This window comes from Onychomys torridus, chromosome 15 (genome assembly GCF_903995425.1).
Source record: "Onychomys torridus chromosome 15, mOncTor1.1, whole genome shotgun sequence".
Lineage (NCBI taxonomy): Eukaryota > Metazoa > Chordata > Mammalia > Rodentia > Cricetidae > Onychomys > Onychomys torridus.
The window spans coordinates 64,472,165-64,493,550 of NC_050457.1; the positions used below are offsets into that span (position 1 = coordinate 64,472,165).

The 21,386-nt window shown below is 41.8% G+C and overlaps 1 protein-coding gene across 2 annotated transcripts in view; it reads left to right on the forward strand.

Annotated features, from left to right (window-relative positions):
• Nucleotides 1-10,443: 10,443 nt before the first annotated feature.
• Marchf11 (membrane associated ring-CH-type finger 11) overlaps nt 10,444-21,386 on the forward strand; it is a 114,395-nt gene continuing 103,452 nt past the window's right edge. For both annotated transcript variants that reach the window (XM_036207158.1, XM_036207159.1), the window contains exons 1-2: nt 10,444-11,340; nt 12,480-12,635. In XM_036207158.1, the coding sequence (XP_036063051.1) occupies nt 10,828-11,340; nt 12,480-12,635 (669 nt within the window). In that variant the 5' untranslated portion in view covers nt 10,444-10,827. The remainder of the gene's footprint in view (nt 11,341-12,479; nt 12,636-21,386) is intronic.

Sequence of the window (21,386 nt, forward strand, 5' to 3'; positions counted from 1 at the left end):
TTTCCCCCATGGCCATCTCTTCCTACAGCCAGATCCTATCTGGGTAAAGTAGGGTGATGAGGAAAGTAAGGATGTGTGGTAGCCATTTTTTGGCCAGCTACATTTGTCCTGGCTGGGACTGACGAGGACTTTGAGCTGTTTTGCCCTAGGCTCTCCTGAAAGCTGACTCTATCAAGCAATGTCCAGCTGGTCTCAACTTTTCCATGGCTCCCTTGACCTGTAGATGCATTGCAATTATGATAGCTCTTAAGACTAAGGGATTTCTTAGTCTGTGGACATTGAGAAGTTCATTTCCAGCTCTTCCTGCTGAACCTTACTGGCTGTGTGGAGGAGTTGGACAGCAGACCACATTTTCTCCTGTGTGACACATTTGAGTGAGATTACATACTTATGCACTCCTTGACACACAACCCAGAAATGTAGGTAGATTCATGGCAACAGCATGTCCATAGCTGCAAACATTGGAGCAGCTGTCTTTTCTTTGGCTCACTGGCTATTCAGAGCAGTAGTGGATCCCAGATCACCATCTTCTTTACACTGGGTATGAGTCAGCCACCATCTAGTCCTTTGTGTCTCCTAAATGTAGAGCTCTTCCAAAAACTCCACTTGAAATACTAGGGTGAGAAGTAATCAGCATTTTCCCAACCACTAGGTAGAGTAGACTGACAGTCATGATTCTTTCCACAAATATTTATTGAGCATCTACCTTGTCTAGACACTCACTTTTCCCAGAGCTGGGGATATATACAGCCTTGAACTAAATCCCTGCCTCAGGATGGATGAAATTCTACTAACAGTTTTGTCTACAGGAACTTATTTTTTCATCTTGTATTGCTTCTGATATGGGAGAGAGTTTGAGTTCAGGCATGGAATATTCTTATATTCTGGATATTACCAATGTAGTAAATCAGTTTTCTACATGTCTCAGAATTTTGGTTATCATATATGAACATGGAAGCTATGGTATAGTCAAACCTATTTTATAATTGAAAAATTCATGAAACATGAAAAGAAGCTTAGAAATAATGTTAATGGAAGGCAAATACAGGGAGGCTTATAGGGCTCAAAAAAAAAAAAACACAGATTCTGGGGGTACTTCAAGACAAGTCTCTTTTGCAGAAAGTCAGGAAAAAACTATATAGTTCTCTATAATAGAAATAGAAACAGCTTCCAAGCTTTAAACACCCTCATGGACACATCCAGTGTTTGCTTTTCTTAACATTATTTGATTTTTAATTGAATCATAGAATCAAGTTTAATCATCACAAATGCCTTCAGAAGGTTATGTTACCTTAGGAGGTTGTGTTACTGTTCAAACTGGTAAGGCTGGTTGATGCTCTCATCCATGTCTTGCAGCTATGAGGTGCACACCTCTCTTGAGCTGGTCTACTATGGATTTACTAGTACAAAAAGCACAGCAAATTTGGTGATGGCATGGGCTGGGAGCTGATTGACAGAGTGGGAATATAAGTTTCTGTCACCAGCTTACTGAATGGGCAGTTCCCTTTCTGTGGGACTCACTTTCCTCCTTCTTATAATGAAGATAATAGGTACCTGGATCCTAGCCCTGAGATGAAGATTAAATAAATTAGCACATATGAAGCCCTTGGGACAGTGCCAGACCTAGTAAATGAGCCATCAATTTTAGTTATCATCAATAAGTGCAAAAGAATTGCTCATGTAGTTGAAAGCTCATTCATTTTTAAGATGAATTTTTGAAAATGTTGCAATCATTTTGCTCCATGTGTTCACTCTGTAAGCTTTTCCTGAATACCCATTATGGGTTAGAGATTTGCACCAAGAACTGGGGACAAACTATCGAAGCTGTGTGACTATAAATGACCTGGCCTCCAATGACGTGTGGTCTGCTGGTAGAGAAAGAAGAGGATCTCGGATTGCACGTTAGTCAAGGCACAGTGTGCACCTGCCAGGACTGGGAGAGTGGGAAGTTCAGAGGCTGTGCACAAGGACACACGGGAACTTCTCAACCTGGTTATCTTAGGTGACCAAAGTGTATAGCTGACTGTGGTTGTTGAGTGACAAGCCAACCATAATCTCTGACATTTGAATAATCAGTTGGGGGCACTGTTTGGGTAGGTTTAGGAGGTATAGTCTGGCCGGAGGAAGTGTGTCACTGGAGGTGGGCTTTGAGAGTTGGAAGACTTGTGCCCTTTTCTAGTTCACACATTTTGCTTCCTAATTATGGTTCAAATGTGGGGCCTCACTTCTGCTCCAGCTGCCACATCTATAGCCGGCTGCCTCCCCTCCACCATCATGGATGCTAGCTCTCTGGAACCAGAGCCCAAATAGACTCTTGCTTCTATATATTGTCTTTGTCATTGTGTTTTATTACAGCAGGAGAAAAGCCAGACATTTTGGTATCTTTCATCTGACCATTGATATCAAATGTGTTCTTTCAAACATTACCCAGCATCATGGTTTATATTCAAGATCTGTGGTCCTTACATAAGGGCACTTAAACCCTTTAATGCAATGATACTGAAGCAGTATCAAGAGTTGACTTCCTAAGAATTTGGGGTAGTACTCACAAAAATAACTAAATAAATGAAATTAGAAGTAAAAAAAAGGAAAGTAACTAATATACTGGCCTTATTGAAAGAGGACCTGAACATGTTTCATCGCCCTTTATAGGTTCATCAACAAATGTGGTATGGGCAACACACTCATATTTTAATGTTAAGGTCCTGATGATTGAACCGAGGGATCATGCATGCTAAGTAATTGTGCTCCCCAGAGCAGTACACTGAGGCTATATGCTTTTCTCGGACGCTCTCACCCTTCATTATAAATGCCTGTTAGAGTAGAGGGTACGAGGTGGTAATATTTCCAGGAGTTAACTCAAGCATGCACAAAGCTTTTTGCTCCTAAATGAAATCTCGCTGTTGAGATATTTTTAAGAGATTGGCTTTAATTTTTTTTTTTGAGGGGAGTAACATTATCTGTTATTTTCAAATCCTGGGGGTACTACTTACATTTCCAAATTTGTTGTTTACAGTCTGCTGTGGGCAGGAAAATTGGGCATATTTAGTAGAATTCTATTTAGTAGGAAGCATATTTAGTCAGATTCTATTTAAGATTTAAAAAACATTGATCATGTCATGTCACCTGAAGAAGTGGAGACATTAATAAATAATCGGTGAGATTGTTCAGGGCATGGGCTGAGGTGATCTGTTGGGGGCAGTTTACTCACTTCCTGACTCTCAGCTCTAGGTTGCATTTGACTTCTTGGTAGGTAAATGGTTGGTCAAACCTTGCAGGGATGGCTTTGAGTAGGAAGTCCTTGCTTGTCACACTTCCATTCCAACGCTATTCACTCTCTCGTGCCTGCTTCACAATTCCCCTTGGCCTTTGCATTTCAGTCCTCACATTGAGCTCACTATGCGTGAGAGGCAGTTTCTCTAGCCCCTTGATTTGGTTAAGCTGGACTACCTCTAACATATTCTTGTCTATCATTTAAACCCAGCTCAAATGATCTACTCTGAGAAGCTTTACTGCAATGAATTCCCTTTTCCATACAGAACTATTTGTGTTTCTAGACTTTCATAACACTTTTAATCTTACAATTCTTAATCTATGTAATGTATTTCATCTTTTGTTCCCATGTTTTCAGTTTTTCTACAGGTATCAAAATGTCAGTCAAAGAGCATAGTCCAGCAGATTTGATTTGCTAATTGCTGATTGTACAAATGGTATTTTTTTTAAAACAACCAATCTCTAATATATATTAACAGTTGGGCCCATGACAATATCAAATATTATTTTACGTTTTAAATTTTATTTGTGTGCATGTGTGTTTGTGTATGCGTGTGTGTGTAGGCTTAAGGACAGCTTGTGGTAGTCAGTCTCTCCTTCTTTGTGGATCCTGGGTATCATACTCTGGTCACTGGGCCTGGAAAAAGACACCTTTACACTCTGTTATCTTGCTGGCCCCTAACTGTTACATGTATAAATGATTAATTTGTGCCTGTTTCCTCAAGCCTTTCTACACTTAGCATTTAGGCTTCCATTGTGTAAGTCAAATTTTTATAATGCTTGCTTTTGTATCACGATAACAAGTACATCTGGAAGTGCAGTTTCATGCTATAGCCTTAGTAGAGGAGAGGGCTAGCTGTGGGGGTGTGGGAATTCAGTTGGATAGCAGAAGATGGCCAATACAATAGTTGGTACAAGTTACAGATTACATCCAAGAAGTAGGCATAATGGGAGCTTTTTATTAGCCAAGCAGCTATTCCTTTGGGAAGAACACTTCCCTCCCTTTGAGAAGTTGGTAATGACTCACAGTAATTCTGCATTTTTATTGATGGGATCTTCACTGGCTGGTCACCAGTGCATGATGTATTTGGGGACATCATAACTCACCTTTGGAATGTTTAAGGTCTGGGGAATGGTGCAGAGGGGAGGATGTTGGGGTTAGTGGTCTAGTGTAAACTTGGAGCTGGTTCTCTTCTTTGTTGAAGAGAGCCTCTATGGTAGAGGCCCCATGAAAGAAGTAGGCACTGGGGCACACAGATTCACATCCACATGAAAGCCAGAAAACTAATGTTGCTTCTTGCTTCAGCTTTCCACTCTTCTCAACAAGGTCTGATGTCCTGGCAGTGTGATTAGCAATTTGGAGAAAGGCGGGTAAGAACAGGTGAAAGAGGAAGGAAGCTTGGCAATTTCCCTGGACACACTGCAGCTCTTGAATGATTCCTAGGGACAGAGTCTTTGCCAAAGCTAGTTATGAAGTGGTTGTCTGCATTAGCAAGTTTTATAGCTGACTCCTCTGCCCTCTACCCAAGCATGGTGGGAACATATCTCTTTTTAAGTTGTTACTTGTTTAAAAGTGTATTAATAGCTTAAAATAAGTTATTTTGAATTAAAATTTATGTTAATTTTATGTTTAATTCATGCTTACTGAATTAAAGCATCATAGTAATTATAGCCCTTACAGAAAAGGGTTATATGTGCACAGATAGACTCAAATAGATTAATATGTAGAACAATGGGAAAGGCCCAAATAAAAATATACCAAATGCCATAACGCAAGGCATAGCACTTAAGATGTAGCATAAAATCACATTTAATGTATGAGTTTGGTAGAAAACAAGATAATTTTCAGCTGAGCAGAATCAGAGATGGCTTTATTAGAGTTTTGGCTGCCCTGTCAAGTGACATCGATTTTTACTATATTCCAGATGGCAGGTTGGTTCTGGAAGCCCTGTGCATGCAGACATCCACAGTGTTTTAATTAGGCACTTAGCGCATTCTCATCTCTGATGTGAAGAACTCTTTTGTGTTTCCAAGGTTCAAGACAGGGGAGAACACAAGGATTCCTTACTATTCTAGTGCAATATGATCTTTTACAAACCATCCACGTTCTTTAAGACACCGGTTTCTTGTATTCAAGGTCTCAGACCATTTGGGGAGGGGGCTGAAGAGGGGGTAGTTTTGGTGGGAATCAGGAAGTTTTGATGACATTTTTTTTTCTCAGAGTTTAGGTATCCCAGAACATTCAGAGATGAGACCGGGGACTTGGAGGACTGTAGTCAAAGTTATTATGTTGGTGAGGACCAGTGAGCATAGTAAAGGTAGAGAGGACCAGGCTATCTTAGATTTGGAAGCCTTTAAGAGTGGAAACATTACCAGGGATAGAAAACCATGGGGAGATGTAGTAACCAATACTAGAAAGATGGCAAGAAAGAGTATGCTCTCTTGACAAATGCTAAAACGTCATGAAAAACCTGGGGACACAGCAGCTCTGTTACAAGATTAGTCAGATTACCCATTGTTTTTCCTTTCTCCTTCACTCTGAGTCCCTAAGTCTGCTGTGGGATGTTCTGTATGTCAAATGTGTTGATCTGATTGGTTAAAATAAATAAAGTGCTGATTGGCCAGTAGCCAGGCAGGAAGGATAGGGTAGGTGGAACAAGGAGGAGGAGAATTGTGGGAAGTGGAAGGCTGGGTGGAGAGACGCTGCAAGCCACCGCCATGACAAGATGTAAGGTACAGGTAAGCCACGAACCAAGTGGCAAAGTATAGACTAACAGAAATGGGTTAATTTAAGATAGAAGAAGCAGATAACAAGAAGCCTTCCACAGCCATACAGTTTGTAAGCAATATAAGTTTCTGTGTGTTTACTTGGTTGGTTCTGAGCATCTATGCGCCTGGCAGGTGAGAGAGATTTGTCCTTACTGTGGGTCAGGCAGGAAAACTCTAACTACAAAAGTCCAGTGGCATGAATTTTAAAATTGGTCATGTATGTGTCTTCGTTGAACATGGTAAAATCATCTAAGATTTTGACTTCACTTACCCCTGGTAACAAAGGACTAAGTAGACAGTAACTACATGTGACTAAGAACATGAGATAGTTTTTATTAACCCAGTTAAGAAGTGGAGGAGAATAGTTTGCATCCTATGGAAGAAGTATATTTCTACTGATGATTGCATTCCCACCTGAGAGTTTCAGCTTAACCAGCCTTGCAGTGCCTTAAACACAGAAGCTGGTGAATGATTTCCTTTCTAATAGACTATTTTTAATAAAAAAAAATTGTAAATATTTGCTGTGCACTGCTCTGTTCTAGGCATTGGCAATAGAACACAGAGGAGGAGAGTTTCCTATAGGGAAAGACTACATCAAAATGCTATGTGAGAAAACAAACAAGAAAAAATGCACAATATGAATATATGAGTAGATGTTGGGTGGTGGGATGAATGAGCAGATGTTAGGTGGTGGGATGAACCAGGGAACTTGGCTAAGGTCAGACTTATAATGAAACTGGAAGATCTTGTTTCAGATGGAGGGGGTGAGTGAAGTGAGGGACCGGAATGAGTCTTAAAGACAGTAATAGAGAAGAAAGAGATCCTTGGAAATAACAAATGAATTCTGGATAGCGTATGCAGATGTCTTCAGAAATAGAGGTAGGTGTGTGCTAAGTTTTTTGATACTACACTAAGTATGATGGGAAGCATCAGTGATGGTGAGCAAGGAGCTGACAGGTTGAATTCACACTTGAATCACATCACCTGGCTGTTGCAGGGGATGGTTCCATGGTGGGAAGCACAGGGGCAGTCAGGTGGGTGATGGACCAGGTGCACCAGGATGGTGGTCTGAACTGGGACGACGGGCACAGCAGTGAAAAGAAGTCATAGAATTTGGTATATAGTTTGAAAGTACATTTGAAGGACTTTTTAATTTCCTACATTAATGTGATAAAGGAAATGAAAAGATGACGTCAAACATTTTTGGTTTGAACAACACAATGAATGAGCAACTGGCTACTGGCATAACAAAAATGAACAAAAGGCTTAGGGGTGTTGCCTAGTTTTGTACTGGATCTGCTTAGTGAGACATGGCTTTGGACGATACAACTGGTATGTGAAGCTAGGGTTAAGTGGGGCAGAGGGAAGCTGTAAGTTGTGGACCTCTCTGCATATGCAACCATGCCGACACAAGACCACAGACACTGCTTAGGTTCTGGTGCCTTACAAAGATATACTCGGCACAGGTGAGTGCTGGGTATGATGTGTGTAGCTCCCCATTGTCAAGCACAGCATAAGGCTAGGGAAATTATTTTGGGATTAAGTATAGGCTGGATTCTTAGTTTCCTTTCTTGAGTATGTGAAGACAACCGAGAATACTATGTATATATTCCATCTCCATGGAGGTATCAATGTATCCTAAAAGTGCCAAAGGAACAATTTTGGAATATCTGCAAGAGCTACACTTAAAAGATTTAAAGAACTCTTCAGGCTATTTTTATTTGTTTGAAGGGCATATCAAGGCCATCATGCCTAGTCCAGATTCAGGATAAATCTGAAATCACTCCCACCTGCCATAGCCTGCATTAACTGCTGTCTGACTCTCTTCCCTTGAAGTGATCTCAGCATCTAATTCTAGGGTGTGCACACTAGGGAAGATGCAGAAGAAACTCTTAGGGATATACATTAATGCCACAAAAGAGCATCTGACACTTGCCTGGCTCTTTCTCATTTCCCCTACCATTCTTAGATTCAGCTAGTGGTATCTAAAGGGTCCCTGCTTCACAGTGAAACAGCCCACAGAGTGAAGGATGTATGTGGGTAATATAATGATGGATTTGTTTAATCTTCTTTGTTATTTTTAGCTTTCTCCTTATTTATATGAGTTAAGAAAGGTTCCATATACTTTTCAACATTTATTTGCATTTGACAAAGCTTGGTTTTTTTTTTTTTTTTTTTTTTTTAAACTAGGTTCATATGCATCAGTATCTGGTGACTGTGGGAGCTATGGTGTCCTTCTTCAGCTCTTGTTTGGGTGCCTCCTTCCTCTCTTACCTTTTGGGTGCTGGCAGTTCCTCTTTCCATGTCTCCTATGACTCCACATTTCCACAGCAGAGGTCAAAAGTCACAGTTTCTATTGCCCCTTGAAGACTCTGTAGCTAAAGGGAAGATCCCTAACAAGACTCTGGGGGTCAGGGGAAAGAGGATTCACCTCTGATTTCAATGAAGCTGGGAAACAATGTTTCCTTCAGTTTTTATGTGGTTAGCAACCACACTAAGGAAATGGGATTTTTCTGTTATTGGAGTTTTTTTTTTGTTTTTGTTTTTTTCCAGAAACAAGCAACTGAAAGGACACACTTAGGTGCTGGTTACCTGCTTAGCTATCCACACAATCTCTGCCTTCATTTTGTCCTTTAATAACATATTTTGTAATGCCTCGTAGAGATTTATTAGCAATACATTGAATTACTTGGCATTAAATATAAATTTTGTATCCCTTTAAGAATTTATGAGCTAGGCTTCTGAGTATATTAATAGTTATGAAAATCTTAAGAGTGGGATAATATATAAATGTGCGCAGTGTAATTTTGACAGGTGAAGACCCAAACAACACGGATCTACAATCGCATTTCTTCAACGTGGTAAGTTCCTAGGGCCTGCAAGGATTATTTTAAAACTGTGTTTGCTGCTTGCCACTCCGCTACCAAAAATAAACTGGTCTGAGGGAACTAAGTGTGAGAGGACATTCCTGGAAGCTGTTTCATCCGAGGCCATTTGTGACAAAGCAGTCTTGATTTTTTTTCTTTTTTCGGCTTCATCCAGATCACACTGATACATGTCAAAAGATCTGGGTCTTGTTTTTCTTCTTCTTCCTTTTTTTTTTTTTTTTTTTTTTTTTTGTGAAAGGCACATATACTTCATACCACCAAATGTATAATTGAAAAACTTACTCAAGCTGGTATTTTGTCTCAACCATTTCAAAATCTGTTAACTGGAGTTAGAGACTCCAAACAGACCACATACTATAGAACTATTTTTAAGAGGATGAAGAAAGGATTGGGAGAGGATGCAGCGCCCCCCCCCGCCCCAACCCCCCATGCCGGAGCCAGGAAAGTTGAAGTCAGTCAAGTATCTCAAAAGTCCTTTATCAGGCTGGTGACCTTGAGCGATGCGGTGGCTTGCCTATCTAATTCTGGGTCTTCAGCTATGAAGTTAGGCAAAAACCAATGTTTCCAGGGCCAGTTGCTTTGTCAAAGTCATTAAGGTGCCACATCAGTGAAAAGTCACAATTGATTTGCATAGACAACGTTCAGGGTATATAAATCCAATGCCTTAAGAATTCAGACTGCCGGATTTGGAACACACTGTCAGAGTGCAGGAGCGCAGATTTCTGTCCAGTACCCAGCCAGAAAGCAGGGAGAGGTGGGTGAGGGGGGTGTTGGGAAAACGCTTCAAAAAGGAAGCGGGCCTCAGAAGGAGTTTGAGAGAGAAACCGGACTGAGTCAAATAGAGGTTCAAGGTTGTAGCCCCTTCTCCTGGGAAGGGGGCAGCGTCATTTCTGCATGGAAGGAGATCCACAAGCCACACAGCAGGACATTGCTACAAGATGTGACCCTCCACCCTCTGAGGCTTCTGAAAAATTTACAAACCCGCGCGATGCTTATGGCAGGAGAGAGGGACAGGGGAACGGAAGGATTCAAGGAGGGGAAAAAACAGTGGGATGACAAAGGTTCTAGAGGCTTCTGTCTGAAGGCAAGGGATGCAGAGTCCCCTGAAGGGGAAAGGACTGGGATCCCCAAACAACAGTGGAGTAAAAATCAGTCACAGCATCAGTCCCTACGAGTCCTTTCCCGCGCGCCTCTGTTCAATGGGTTCTTGCACCACAGGGATACCTGCCTCGCCCTCATCCCCACTCCCACGCGGGTCTCCTCTTGGCCCATCGCGCCCCCACCCGGCCAGTGCCACGGAATTCCCCCCTCGGACCCACCCAGTAACCGTTTTTGGATCAGCAGCTTCCGACCCCTCCCCCTTTTCCTAGCTCACGGGAGCCGCAGTGCCGCGCGATTCAGAGAGGGGCAATCCGCCCCGGAACCGACGTGAGCGGCCCGGGGCGGGGTTGGTGGCAGCGGCCCAGGGATCCCCCAGTTCTAGCCGGGTCCTCTTCTGCACCCACACCTCCCTCGCACGCACGACTCGCTCCCTCTCCGTCCCCCACCTTCGCCCAGTCCCACGCCTGCTCCCTCCCAGCCTCCCTGCGCATCTCTGCGCTCCCTCCACCCCCCCACAACCCCCCTTTCCGCGCGCCTGGCACGCGCAGCCGAACTCTGCGCCGCCTCCATCAGAGCCGAGCCGGCGGCTCAGCCGAACAGCCGCTTCTGCCGCCGCCGCCGCGCCGGTCCTCCGCGTCCCCTCCCGGTCCCGCCCTCCCAGTCCTGGTGCCCGGGTACCCCTTCCAGCTCTCCTCCCTCTCCCTCCTCCCTCTCCAGCCTCCCCTAGTGCTCTCTCTGGCTGCAGTCCGCGCCCGGCCCGCCACCGGGCGGGCAGGAGGGCGGCGGCGGTTCCACCATGAGCAACGAGGGCAGCAATCGGTGTAGCCGGGCGGGCAGCCGCGAAGCCGAGCTTCCCCTGCCCCCGCCGCCTCCGCCCCCGCCGCCGGGAGAGCCGGCCCTGGTCCCCACCTCCCCACGCTACCGGCCGCCTCTGCCCGCTCCTCCGGAGCGCACCGCGGGGTCGGGCGAGCCGCCGGTAGAGGTGGCCCCAAGACGCAAGGGTGCGGATGAACCGCTGCCGCCCTCTCTGTTGCCCCGCGACCAGGAGGTGTCAGCGGCCGGCGACTCTTGCGAAGGTCCGAGGCGCCTTCCTGAGGTGGCGGTCCCCGAGGCAGCGGCGGAGAAAGGCGGCCCCGGGGAGCCCGAGGCCGGTGCGTGCGGGGAGGGCGAGCGGCGGGACACGGGAGATCAGCCCGAGACACGCTCCATGTGCAGCAGCCGCAGCAGCAGCAGCGGCGACCAGCGCTCGGGGCATCAGCACCAGCACCATCAGCCCATTTGCAAGATCTGCTTCCAGGGCGCCGAGCAGGTAAGGCCAGAGGGACCCCAGGTCTGCAGCCTCTGAGCCTTTTCAGCACCGCGGACAGCGCACGCCTCGCAGCACTGCCTTCCACTCCAGTCCGCTTTCTGGGAAGGCAGATAAAGTGTCCTGGTGGCAGATACAGAAGTAAATTTAACACTTTCCCCCTCTATCTGATTTTGCAATCGGTTACGCCTCAGGTGCTATAATGGTTACACCATCAAGCGTTTCTTGTGAATTACTCAAAGCATTTTAGTTTAGAAGTAGAATCAAATCTATAGGATGCAAAGGTGAAGTCTCTTTTCTATTAATATATCCAGAAAGCATAGTCGCAGACTACAAATAAGGGATATGTGTGTGTGGAGAGGGGGGGAGTGAGTCGTGCTACAATACTAAAAGGATATATTTCCTTATTGCAAATTATTAATAATTATTAATGCAAAAAGCACTACAGTTCTGCAAAAGGAAGTACCTTAAAAAGAAAGGCTATTTTAGCCAATTGATGTGTTTGATGCTTTGTTAGAAATACATTTCAAAAATTACAAGCACCATTAGAGGCACATGAAAACTTTCATGAGAAGCATCATGCAGGGGAAAAGATAATGCATCACCCTTCCAAAGTGTGTGAAAACATTGGGTTGAATGTCTTTAAAAGTAAGGAAGTTGCATGAGAATATGCAGGCTTTCAGAAACATAGTGCCCCAAGTCAATATTTATGATGCTGCATTTAGAAAAAGTAAAAGCATAATGCTACTATGAGTTGCTTTCCACCATGCATTTCTTCTTCAGGAATGATTAAGAATAACTGCAGAGGAAATGCATCTGACCATCCACTTAAAAGTTATTAAAGAGATTTAATAGTAGAGCTTTTTCCCAAGGGTATTGGGGGCTATGTCTTGCAGACATTTTGCATGTCTGAGGAACATTTATGTCATAACTCTAAGCACTGTCTTGGAAATAGTTTTTTTCTTTTAAAGACTTTAGTATCATTCCCATCAGACATATAAAAATTTAATTTGTTTTTCTGGGATAGAGCTTGATGCTTGTATCTTTCTGGGTAAATCGTTTAGAAGGGGAAGAAGGAAAGCTTAGGGTTTTTAAGTGGAGGCAGAAACAGGGCTATTCACAGTGAGCTGTTTTCTTTTCAGGGTGAGTTGCTAAATCCCTGCCGATGTGACGGGTCTGTTCGGTACACCCATCAGCTGTGTCTGCTAAAGTGGATCAGTGAGAGAGGCTCCTGGACCTGTGAACTCTGCTGCTATCGGTACCATGTCACGGCCATTAAGATGAAGCAGCCTTGCCAGGTAGACATGGATGCTTACTCTTCCAGGAATAATTTTGTTAACACGGGTACACTTGACTTTCATTTTTGCCTAAGCGATCCCCTTAATGCTACTTAGGCACATTTAATGAGGGTTGAAGTGAGCCCAAGATTTAGAATTTGTAGGCTGTGCTTAGAGAGAGCCATGGCATTTTATCTAAGAAATTCAAAGGACATCTTAACTAAATGATTTCCTTGATAATTTGTTCTTTACTGATCAAATAATAGCCAGTTCCATTTGTTAAAGACTAAGTTGGTAAAATGTCACAGAAGCTACTTAGTCTGCTTTGTTAATTAGAGATGTCATACAGTATATTTAGCAAACATTTTTACATTTATTTAAACTATGCTGAGCTCAGTTTATGGAAAATAGATGCAAATGAAGTGGCTACTTACTGGTGCAGAAACTTCCGGTTGAGCCTGTCAGCGCAGCTCTTGAGTATTCTTTCTCCTTAAGCTTCTGTTCCATATGAGCTCAGTTCTGTCCCTATTGATTCTCCGTGGCATTCAGTTACAAAGTGGATGCAGGCTCTCAATAATGCTGCTGAAACTGTACACAGTTTCAAACTTCTGTGTAAAATCACACAATGACACAGTATCATAGGCAGGCAGGTGCCCCCTCCCCCATAGGCTTCTCTCTCCCCATGCTCTTATTTTTCTTGGTGGAAATGACTCAAGTTCTTTGAACAGGTTGACAGAGTCTAAAATGCAGAATATTAAGAATGATCTCTTAGAGCAAAGTAGGAAAATTTGTCGCAGAGATCCGGCAGTAAATTCAGCAGTGAGCTAGCTGTTCACCAGACATGAAAGAGGCAAGGGGAAAGTGGAGAGGGCAACATGATTGAACCTAGTGGCCCTTGTTTGTATCTAAATTACCAGATCCAATTTACATTGAGCTATATAATGTGCATGGCACTGTAGTGTTTCTGAAGAAACCTAGAATGTGAATTATTAGTTAATAATTATTAAATAATGTATTTATCATTATTATTTAATAATTTAAATGTCTTAGTATTTAATTGGTACCCTATTTATTATTGCAGTTAAATTTTGCATCTCTGAGAGTTGCATTTAAGTTATGATTTGCAATCATGAAATGAAAAAGGGAATTTCTCCATCTCAAGCTTACAAGTTACTTGAAAAGGGGAAGCTAATCTAATGAGAAGCATGGGCACATTGCAGTCAGGCACAGTCCTGACACCGTTTCCAGAACTTCTGACTGTGTGTGAGTTAATGGATCGACTTATGCTGCCCTGAGAAAAGCAAACAAACAAACAAACAAAAAAAACCATGAAGCCGTGTCCAAAGGTCATGGCGTGGTTGACATTATTGGGTCTGTGATAAGCAGAATACATGAGGTAAGAGACAGGAGTCTTGTCTCCAGTAGCGAGCCTCATGAGAAGATGTGTGGAGCTACAGCGCAATGCTAGAAATTTCAAAAACTTAACTGAGAGCTGCTATATGTTCATTTCTTTTGAACATTAATTTTGCAGTAAATAGAAATAGGCTTTTTATGAACACTGAACAGAGGTAAAAGTCTAGGGCAAATAATACTATTTATAGTCATTATAATCCTCAAGCAAAAGGAATTCATGTATTTTGCTTCATTAAAAATACCGTAATTACTTTAACAAAAGCAATTCTCCAAACACTTTCCCCTCAAAAAATCAAAATCCCCCAAGTTAACCCAACATTACTATTGTATTAAGATTAGTTATGTTGTGATGTATACACACACACACACACACACACACACACACACACACACACGTATACATTTACACATATGATCTGTGACATTATCTCATTGTTTCACTGAGATAGAAAGTGGTGTTTAGAAAGAAGTTCATATGAATGCTCTGCTAGCATGTTGTTACATCACGCATAGATGAAAGAACTTTGTAAGACTACAAATATGTACTCAATGCATATAAAGCTTGGAGCTCATTGTTTAAGGTACTAGGGATTGAACTAGGTCCCTCCCACATATGAGGCCAATATTCTACCACGGGGCTGTATTCCAAGTCTAAGCTTGCTACCCTTACCTAACTGGAGCTGGTCGTGAAGCCCCAAAGAATGGATTTTCAATGCCTCGATGAAGAGATAGAGTTTGGTTCCCAGCTTGATATTTTCATCATGGATGACCCACAATCTGAGCATTCACTCTGACTCTTAATGTGAGGGCCATGGGAGTTATCAGTCATTATTTCCATGTTCCTATGGCCTGATATAAAGTCACCTCCCCCAGGGCAGAAGCAAACAGGAGGCGTGTGCACAGCTCTTCATTTCCACGCCTGTCTCTCTGTTTTCTAAGCATGGGGTCATCTCATAGCTATGAGCAGGCAGTTCACTGGACTAGAACAGAACAGAGAGTAAACAATAATATTAAGCAGGACTATTTACTGAGCAGTTAGTCTGTGGCAGCCACTGTTTGGAATGCCTTACACACACCATACTGATAGTCTTTGTAACATGTTAGTAATCTGAGCAATATGTTATCTCTACATTACACAGTGAGAAACTGGAACATAACCAGTCTTTCCTAGGGGTATATCAGGATTCTAACTCAGTCAACCTGACTTCAGGGTCTGTGGTCTTAACCACTGTTAGAAAGTTCTTCTCTTCTCTGGAAAGTTCTGCTGGCCTGCTTGATATTTCAGGGTCTTTCATGAGTGAGACTTAAGCAGGAGCTGATGTTAACCCAGATCTCTAAGAAGTATTAGAAAGTCTTTTGTTGTATAACAAACTTCCTAAATCCTTAGTGATTAAACAGCCACTATAACTTATCTCACTAGGGTCTGCGTATTGTCTGAGGTCAGCTGGGGAGCTTTGTTCCACACATGGAATTACCTGGAACGATAATACAGAGGTTTGGCCTTGTCAGAGCATCCTGGATGGCTTGCCCCTTTGACCTGTTCTTGGTACTGGCTGTTGATTGGGGTTCAGTCTGAAGATAGTCACTGATACCCCAGTTCTCTTCTCACATCCTGTGCTTCCAGCACTGTGGTGTCTGGGTCTCAGGAGGATACAAGTGAGCATTACAAATCTATTAAGGCTCAACCTTGGAAGTGACTTGATTTCACATCTGCTCTGTTCTCTAAAGCAAATTTAGTCTGGCTCTGATTCAAGAGAAGGGCAAACTGACTTCAGGAGTCAGACTTTTTTTTTTTTTAAAGAGAGACCATCTCTACAGGAAAAAGTGTCTAGTGTGACTATCCTTCCCACCCTGATCTCTCAATTAGATCTTTATCAGGTCCGTGTGGACCAGTAGGCATCATTATAACTTCCCTATAGGGGGCTCCAAGCTGAAGGAGGCTATCAGTGCATGGAAGCTTGACTTGCCCTTGGTGTTTGGTGTGTTTGATCATGCACTTTCCACGAGTGTTTGTTACCTTCAACTCATCATGTTCTTATTTTTCATGGGGAGATGGGGACAGTTATGGTCAGGAAACAGGCATGTGTGAGCAACAAAAAGCCACAGAGTGCCTAACACTTTAGTTTCATTCACTTTTTTTTTTCCTCATCAAGATTCAAATTCTCCTACTTGCTTGACTTATGTTTCAGTTATGCTCAGTGGTAGAATCTAGGAGAAATGGAGCAGACACATTTATACCTTAATTGCTGCATCATTAGCAGTAGAAGTTAATTAAGGCATTTGAGGTGATTAAAATGCATTTACCTTCCTCCCTACTTACAGAATTTATTTATTAATATACCCAAGATGATACATTAATGGTATTTTAAGAGTTAAAGCTAATTCTGTTTTGAATCACATAATTATGTCTGAGAATTATGTCTTGAGATGCATGAGCATATAAGATCACATTTACTGCAAGATGTTGGTGACATAAACTGATGAAGCCATGTTGTAGCTTATGAATGTTGTTGATGATGTGAGTCTTTGAGGGGAAAACTTTTACTAGGTAATGTGATGTGTGGGACACTTTAACCTTGAAGTAAAACTTAGACTTCAGTGCCTCCAGATAGAAAAAGATACATACACAAGAAGTCCTAACAATAATATTATGTACATGTGAATTAACTTATATTTAATAGTCTTTACCTTTATTTGCTTAATATATATGTGCATTTGTGGCGTGTGTGTGTGTGTGTGTGTGTGTGTGTGTGCACATATGCATGTGCACATATGCCATGCCATTCTTGTGGAGGTCAGAGGACAGACCACTTACGGCAGTTGGTTTTCTTCTTCTGCCATGTGAATTTTGAAGATCAAACTTGGGTCACCAGGCTTGGTAGCAGGTGCCTTTTCCCTCTGGCCATTTCTCTAGTAATGACTTACCTTTAAAAGGGAGATCATAATGAAACCTATTCCATATGTTACTTTGCACATTAACTTCATAAACATACATGGCATGCTTAGAATGGCTGTGCTTCCTCCTTGTCTGTCATTGCTACTTGTTCAGCCTGCTAAGAGATGGGGGCTTAGGTCCCTCTGATAAGAGGTGCTTCTTGTTACCCCCTATTCTCACTAAATTGTTATTGCCATCTTTCCTTATAACTCTTTCAGTTTTATTTTTAACTAAGTAGTAATAGTTGTATAAGCTTACAGGGTACAAAGAGCTGTTTCAGTGCATGGATATATTGTAGAATGATTAAATATGACTAAGTGATGTATTCACCACATCAGATATTTAACATATTTTTTTGTGGTCAGATTATCTTAAACATGGTATTTTAGCTCTTTTGAAATATGGACAACATTGTTGTTAACAACATGGGGAACCAGAATTTGCTCCCTGTGTCTAGCTTCATTTTATACCTGGTGACCACAGTGTTCTCTTTCCCATACTCCAACCCCATCTCATTTTTTGATAATTGCCATTCTACTGGCAAAAATCAATATTTTGTGCATTCCATATACAAGTGAAGTCATATGGTATTTATGACCCAATTCCAGGCTTATTCCACTTAACATGAAACTCTTAAGCTTCACCCATATTGTGGCAAGTGACAGAGATTCTTTTTGTTACTTTTGTTTTGTGTAAGACTAAATAGTCTTCTTTTGTATATACATATCATAATCCATAGGCATTCAAATTGCTCTGTAACCAGGTGACTGTGAATTCCATATTCTGTTTTATTTTTCCAACATTGTTCTTCACCTAGGTTTTGACTTGTTTTTAACTGAACCCATTATTATAAATTATTAATAAATCAGTATTTTTGAAAGCACTGAGATATACTGATCTCAGTGTTGCAAGCATACTTACAGTTCAAATGTCCCTACCCCTGAGTCTAATTATATCCATCTTGAGTCTTCTTGTATTTAGAAATCTGAAAATTGGAGACTTTTAAATGTAGTTATTTCACAGGATAGGTTTATTCAAAGTCAGAGAGCCATTGTTAATTTGTAGTTTGGAATGGCCACCATCAGATGAATTGCATGTGGCCAGTCAGTGGGAGGTTAGGGAGCCTTAGAGGTTGTTGGAGGATAATGACACAGGGTGGTATGGCAGAGCATCACAAAGCAGGAGATCAACAGGGAAATAGACACCCATACCCCACAACTTCCTTACTCCTCTGAAGTTCCTGGAACAGAGAAAACGATGAATACTGTCTACCTGGGGAAGGACTGAGGTTTGCATGCTGGCCAGTTACCTTCTTAAGGCAATAGCACACTGACCATTTTTACCATCTTTCCTGATGCTTTTTCTTTAAACCCTCATAATGCACTCTGGGCCACAGTTCTTCTCAGAGCAACAAGAATAATCTGAAAGTTGCTCACAAAAGTTCAAGGACATGGAATTATTTTTCAGTTTTAAAACCTTATTACTAAAATACAGCAGTCCACCAAAATAGGTACAAATTAGTAGTATTTATCTTGGCTACTGTTCTAAGGTCCAACTTCTAGACCCATTTGTGAGGCATGCCTACAACACATTACTTTCTTAAATGGGGTATCAAGGAGATACTTTCACCTTCACTGAACCTCATAGTTAGTATAATGTACTAAAGGAAGCTGATGATTTATCATGAAAATTAACAGAGATTTAGAAAATTTATTAAGAAAATGTGAGAGTAGAAAATCCATCAGCCTGGTATGCTCTTCTTGGGAAATATCCCTAGTGCTTGCTCATAATGATGTCAACATGTCCACGTGTGTGCAACCTTGTCTCACTTTGACTTTTTATCTAGCTGTTGCTCTTGTTGACATGTTCATGGGTTCAGTAGCAGATGAGGGGCAGAGGCAAAGCTTTTCATGAGCATGTCCAACGTCAAAAAGACAGTGTTCAGACATATATTTCAAATGTATATGCTGGCATAGTTGTAGGCAACTAAAAATGCCAAGATAAACAGGGAACACTTCCCAAATCACTTTCTTTACCTTAGAAATTGGTTTGGTTTCATTTATTTGCTAATTCTCAAGACATGTGAATCTGTATTTCATTCAGTAGACAAGACTGATGATTCTCTGCTGAATGAAATATGTAGATGAGCTTTGTGTACTACTATAGCTGCCATGTTTACTGTACAGCACTGTGTACTGTTGATAATCCAATTGTCCCAAAGCCAGATGGCTCTGAGACAGGAAAAATGGGAGGGAAGGTAGGAGGGAGCATTTGGGACTTCATGTGTTCTGGTGCTTTTAAAAACCTATTCACAGAGAGGCTGGGAGATAATGTAGATTATGTAGATGCTACCTACCGGAAATTTCTCCTTCACATACATCTGCTTTTCCATATTCTATAGATGTTTTGAAGTGTGTCTTCCCTTTCTTTTGATGATTTTTCTCTTCTTCACTGTCTGTGCTCTTCACCTAACTGCCTCTTCTAGAAAGGACCTACAGTACAAATGTGGGTGGATCTATCCCTCAAGGTAAGTTAGGGTAGCATAGAATATTTGATTATAGGACTACAAACATAGCTCCAACATATCTTCACTTGATACCTGGTTATTTAAATCAGAAGGCCAGAGTAAAAAGTTAATTAAACTCCTAGGAGCATCATGGCTACCACCCTAGCTTGGAAGCAGCTGCAGATTCCATAGAGATGAATAGACACGATTGTATTCCAGGGGAGTTTCACTTAGCAACACTGGCGCTTTAATTTCACTTAATCATAATGTTTCAAGGAGTGGCACTCCTCTGAGTTTTCCCCTCCTCTCATTTCAAAATGTAAAAAAATTGCAGCATATACAAAAAAGAGTTACAGAGCTTGGTCTGCTCCATTGTGGTCAGCAGTAGTTCCAAAAATGGAAGGCAGATTTAGGTGTCTCTTAGAGAATCACATGGACAACATGTTTGTAGTTTTAATGTTTGCAACTTTAAGAAAAATCATAATGAGTTTACATCATTTAGAAGATGTTGACATTTCAACTTCATAAAAGTATTAAATATTGATTATTGCTAAATATTCAACCCATTATTCCTTCCAAATAGTTTCTTAGTTGCTTTAGACCATAGAAATGGTTGACAGGGCCATAGAAGCCCCCTGGAGAAAGTCATCCTCTCATCTCAGTGAGCCATGGCACACATCTGGAAGTGCTTGTGGGCCCATCCAGACACAGATCCTTCTAGCATCTGCCACTCACCATGTGTCCATAGTTCCTTCTGAATGTCGTGATATTGAAATCTTTTACTTTGCTTAGGGTTTTTAGACCTGGATTTCTAATGGGGCATGCATAATCTTGAGTGGAACAAGTTTTAGAACAAATCACAGAATAAAGCACAATATATTGCTTGAGATTAAATATCTTTTGGTCATGCTGTGAGCATTCAGTGAATAATGGTGATAGGAATGAATGAGTGAGTGTGTGGATACATGAGTGAGCATTTTAGCAAAGCTGTGGAATCATGGCTGTTCTGTTACTTCTGCAGTGAGACTTTGTCTTAAGGAATTAAAATTACTTTCATCACCTGAGCATGGGCTGGTTTTCTGTTTTCTGGCTGTTCATTTCCCATCTGTCTTCTTGAATCTGCTAGCAGTGAGATTCAGAATATACCTGGACAAATGTTTTCAGGTTTTTAGACTGCAAGAAAAAGACTCAAAAGCAATAAAGAGATCCATTTTTAAAACCCAGATTTAGAAAAACAAAAGAACAAAAACAGCTTCCAGTGAGGTGTATCCACTCTTTAAAAAACATAAAATGTCATGAAAAAAGATTTAGTGAAAATGGAATTGCTATGCATGGCACATTTGCTTTCTTGAGATTGTCACTGGTTGAAGGGTTTCCCATACCATTTGCTCAGGGAATTTGAATAAGTTGTTGGAAATTTCACTATGTGCTCATGGCTGTAGATGACCTGCTAAGAAAATCTACTGGATATACATTTTTGCTATGAAATCTGCCACCTGACAAGGCCACATTTTTTGATGGATGGTTGGTACCACTGCAACATAAGTTCAAAGATGATTGTTGAGTGCTGGGTACACTACTCCAGCAAAGGGGATTATAGCAATGGGCAGACTATTTCCTCCTTGCTCATTTCTGGCTTTACCATGTGTGTGGCTTTGCTGTGCTGTGACTAAAGGGATCAGAACAAAGGAAACTCGGCATCCTTCTATTCTTGGACCTTCTGAGAGTAGAGAGGATGACTCGGAGGACAAACTGGGAGTGCATCGGACCATTCAGAATGGCAGAGAGTGGCCTGATGAGCAGATAATCACTACAATTACAAGGAAATGCATGGCCAGCTCAGAGGACTCTGCTGAGAACAACTGTATTGTGGTTTGTACTTTCTGTATCCTTGGATATTTGACAGCTTGTCCCCTGT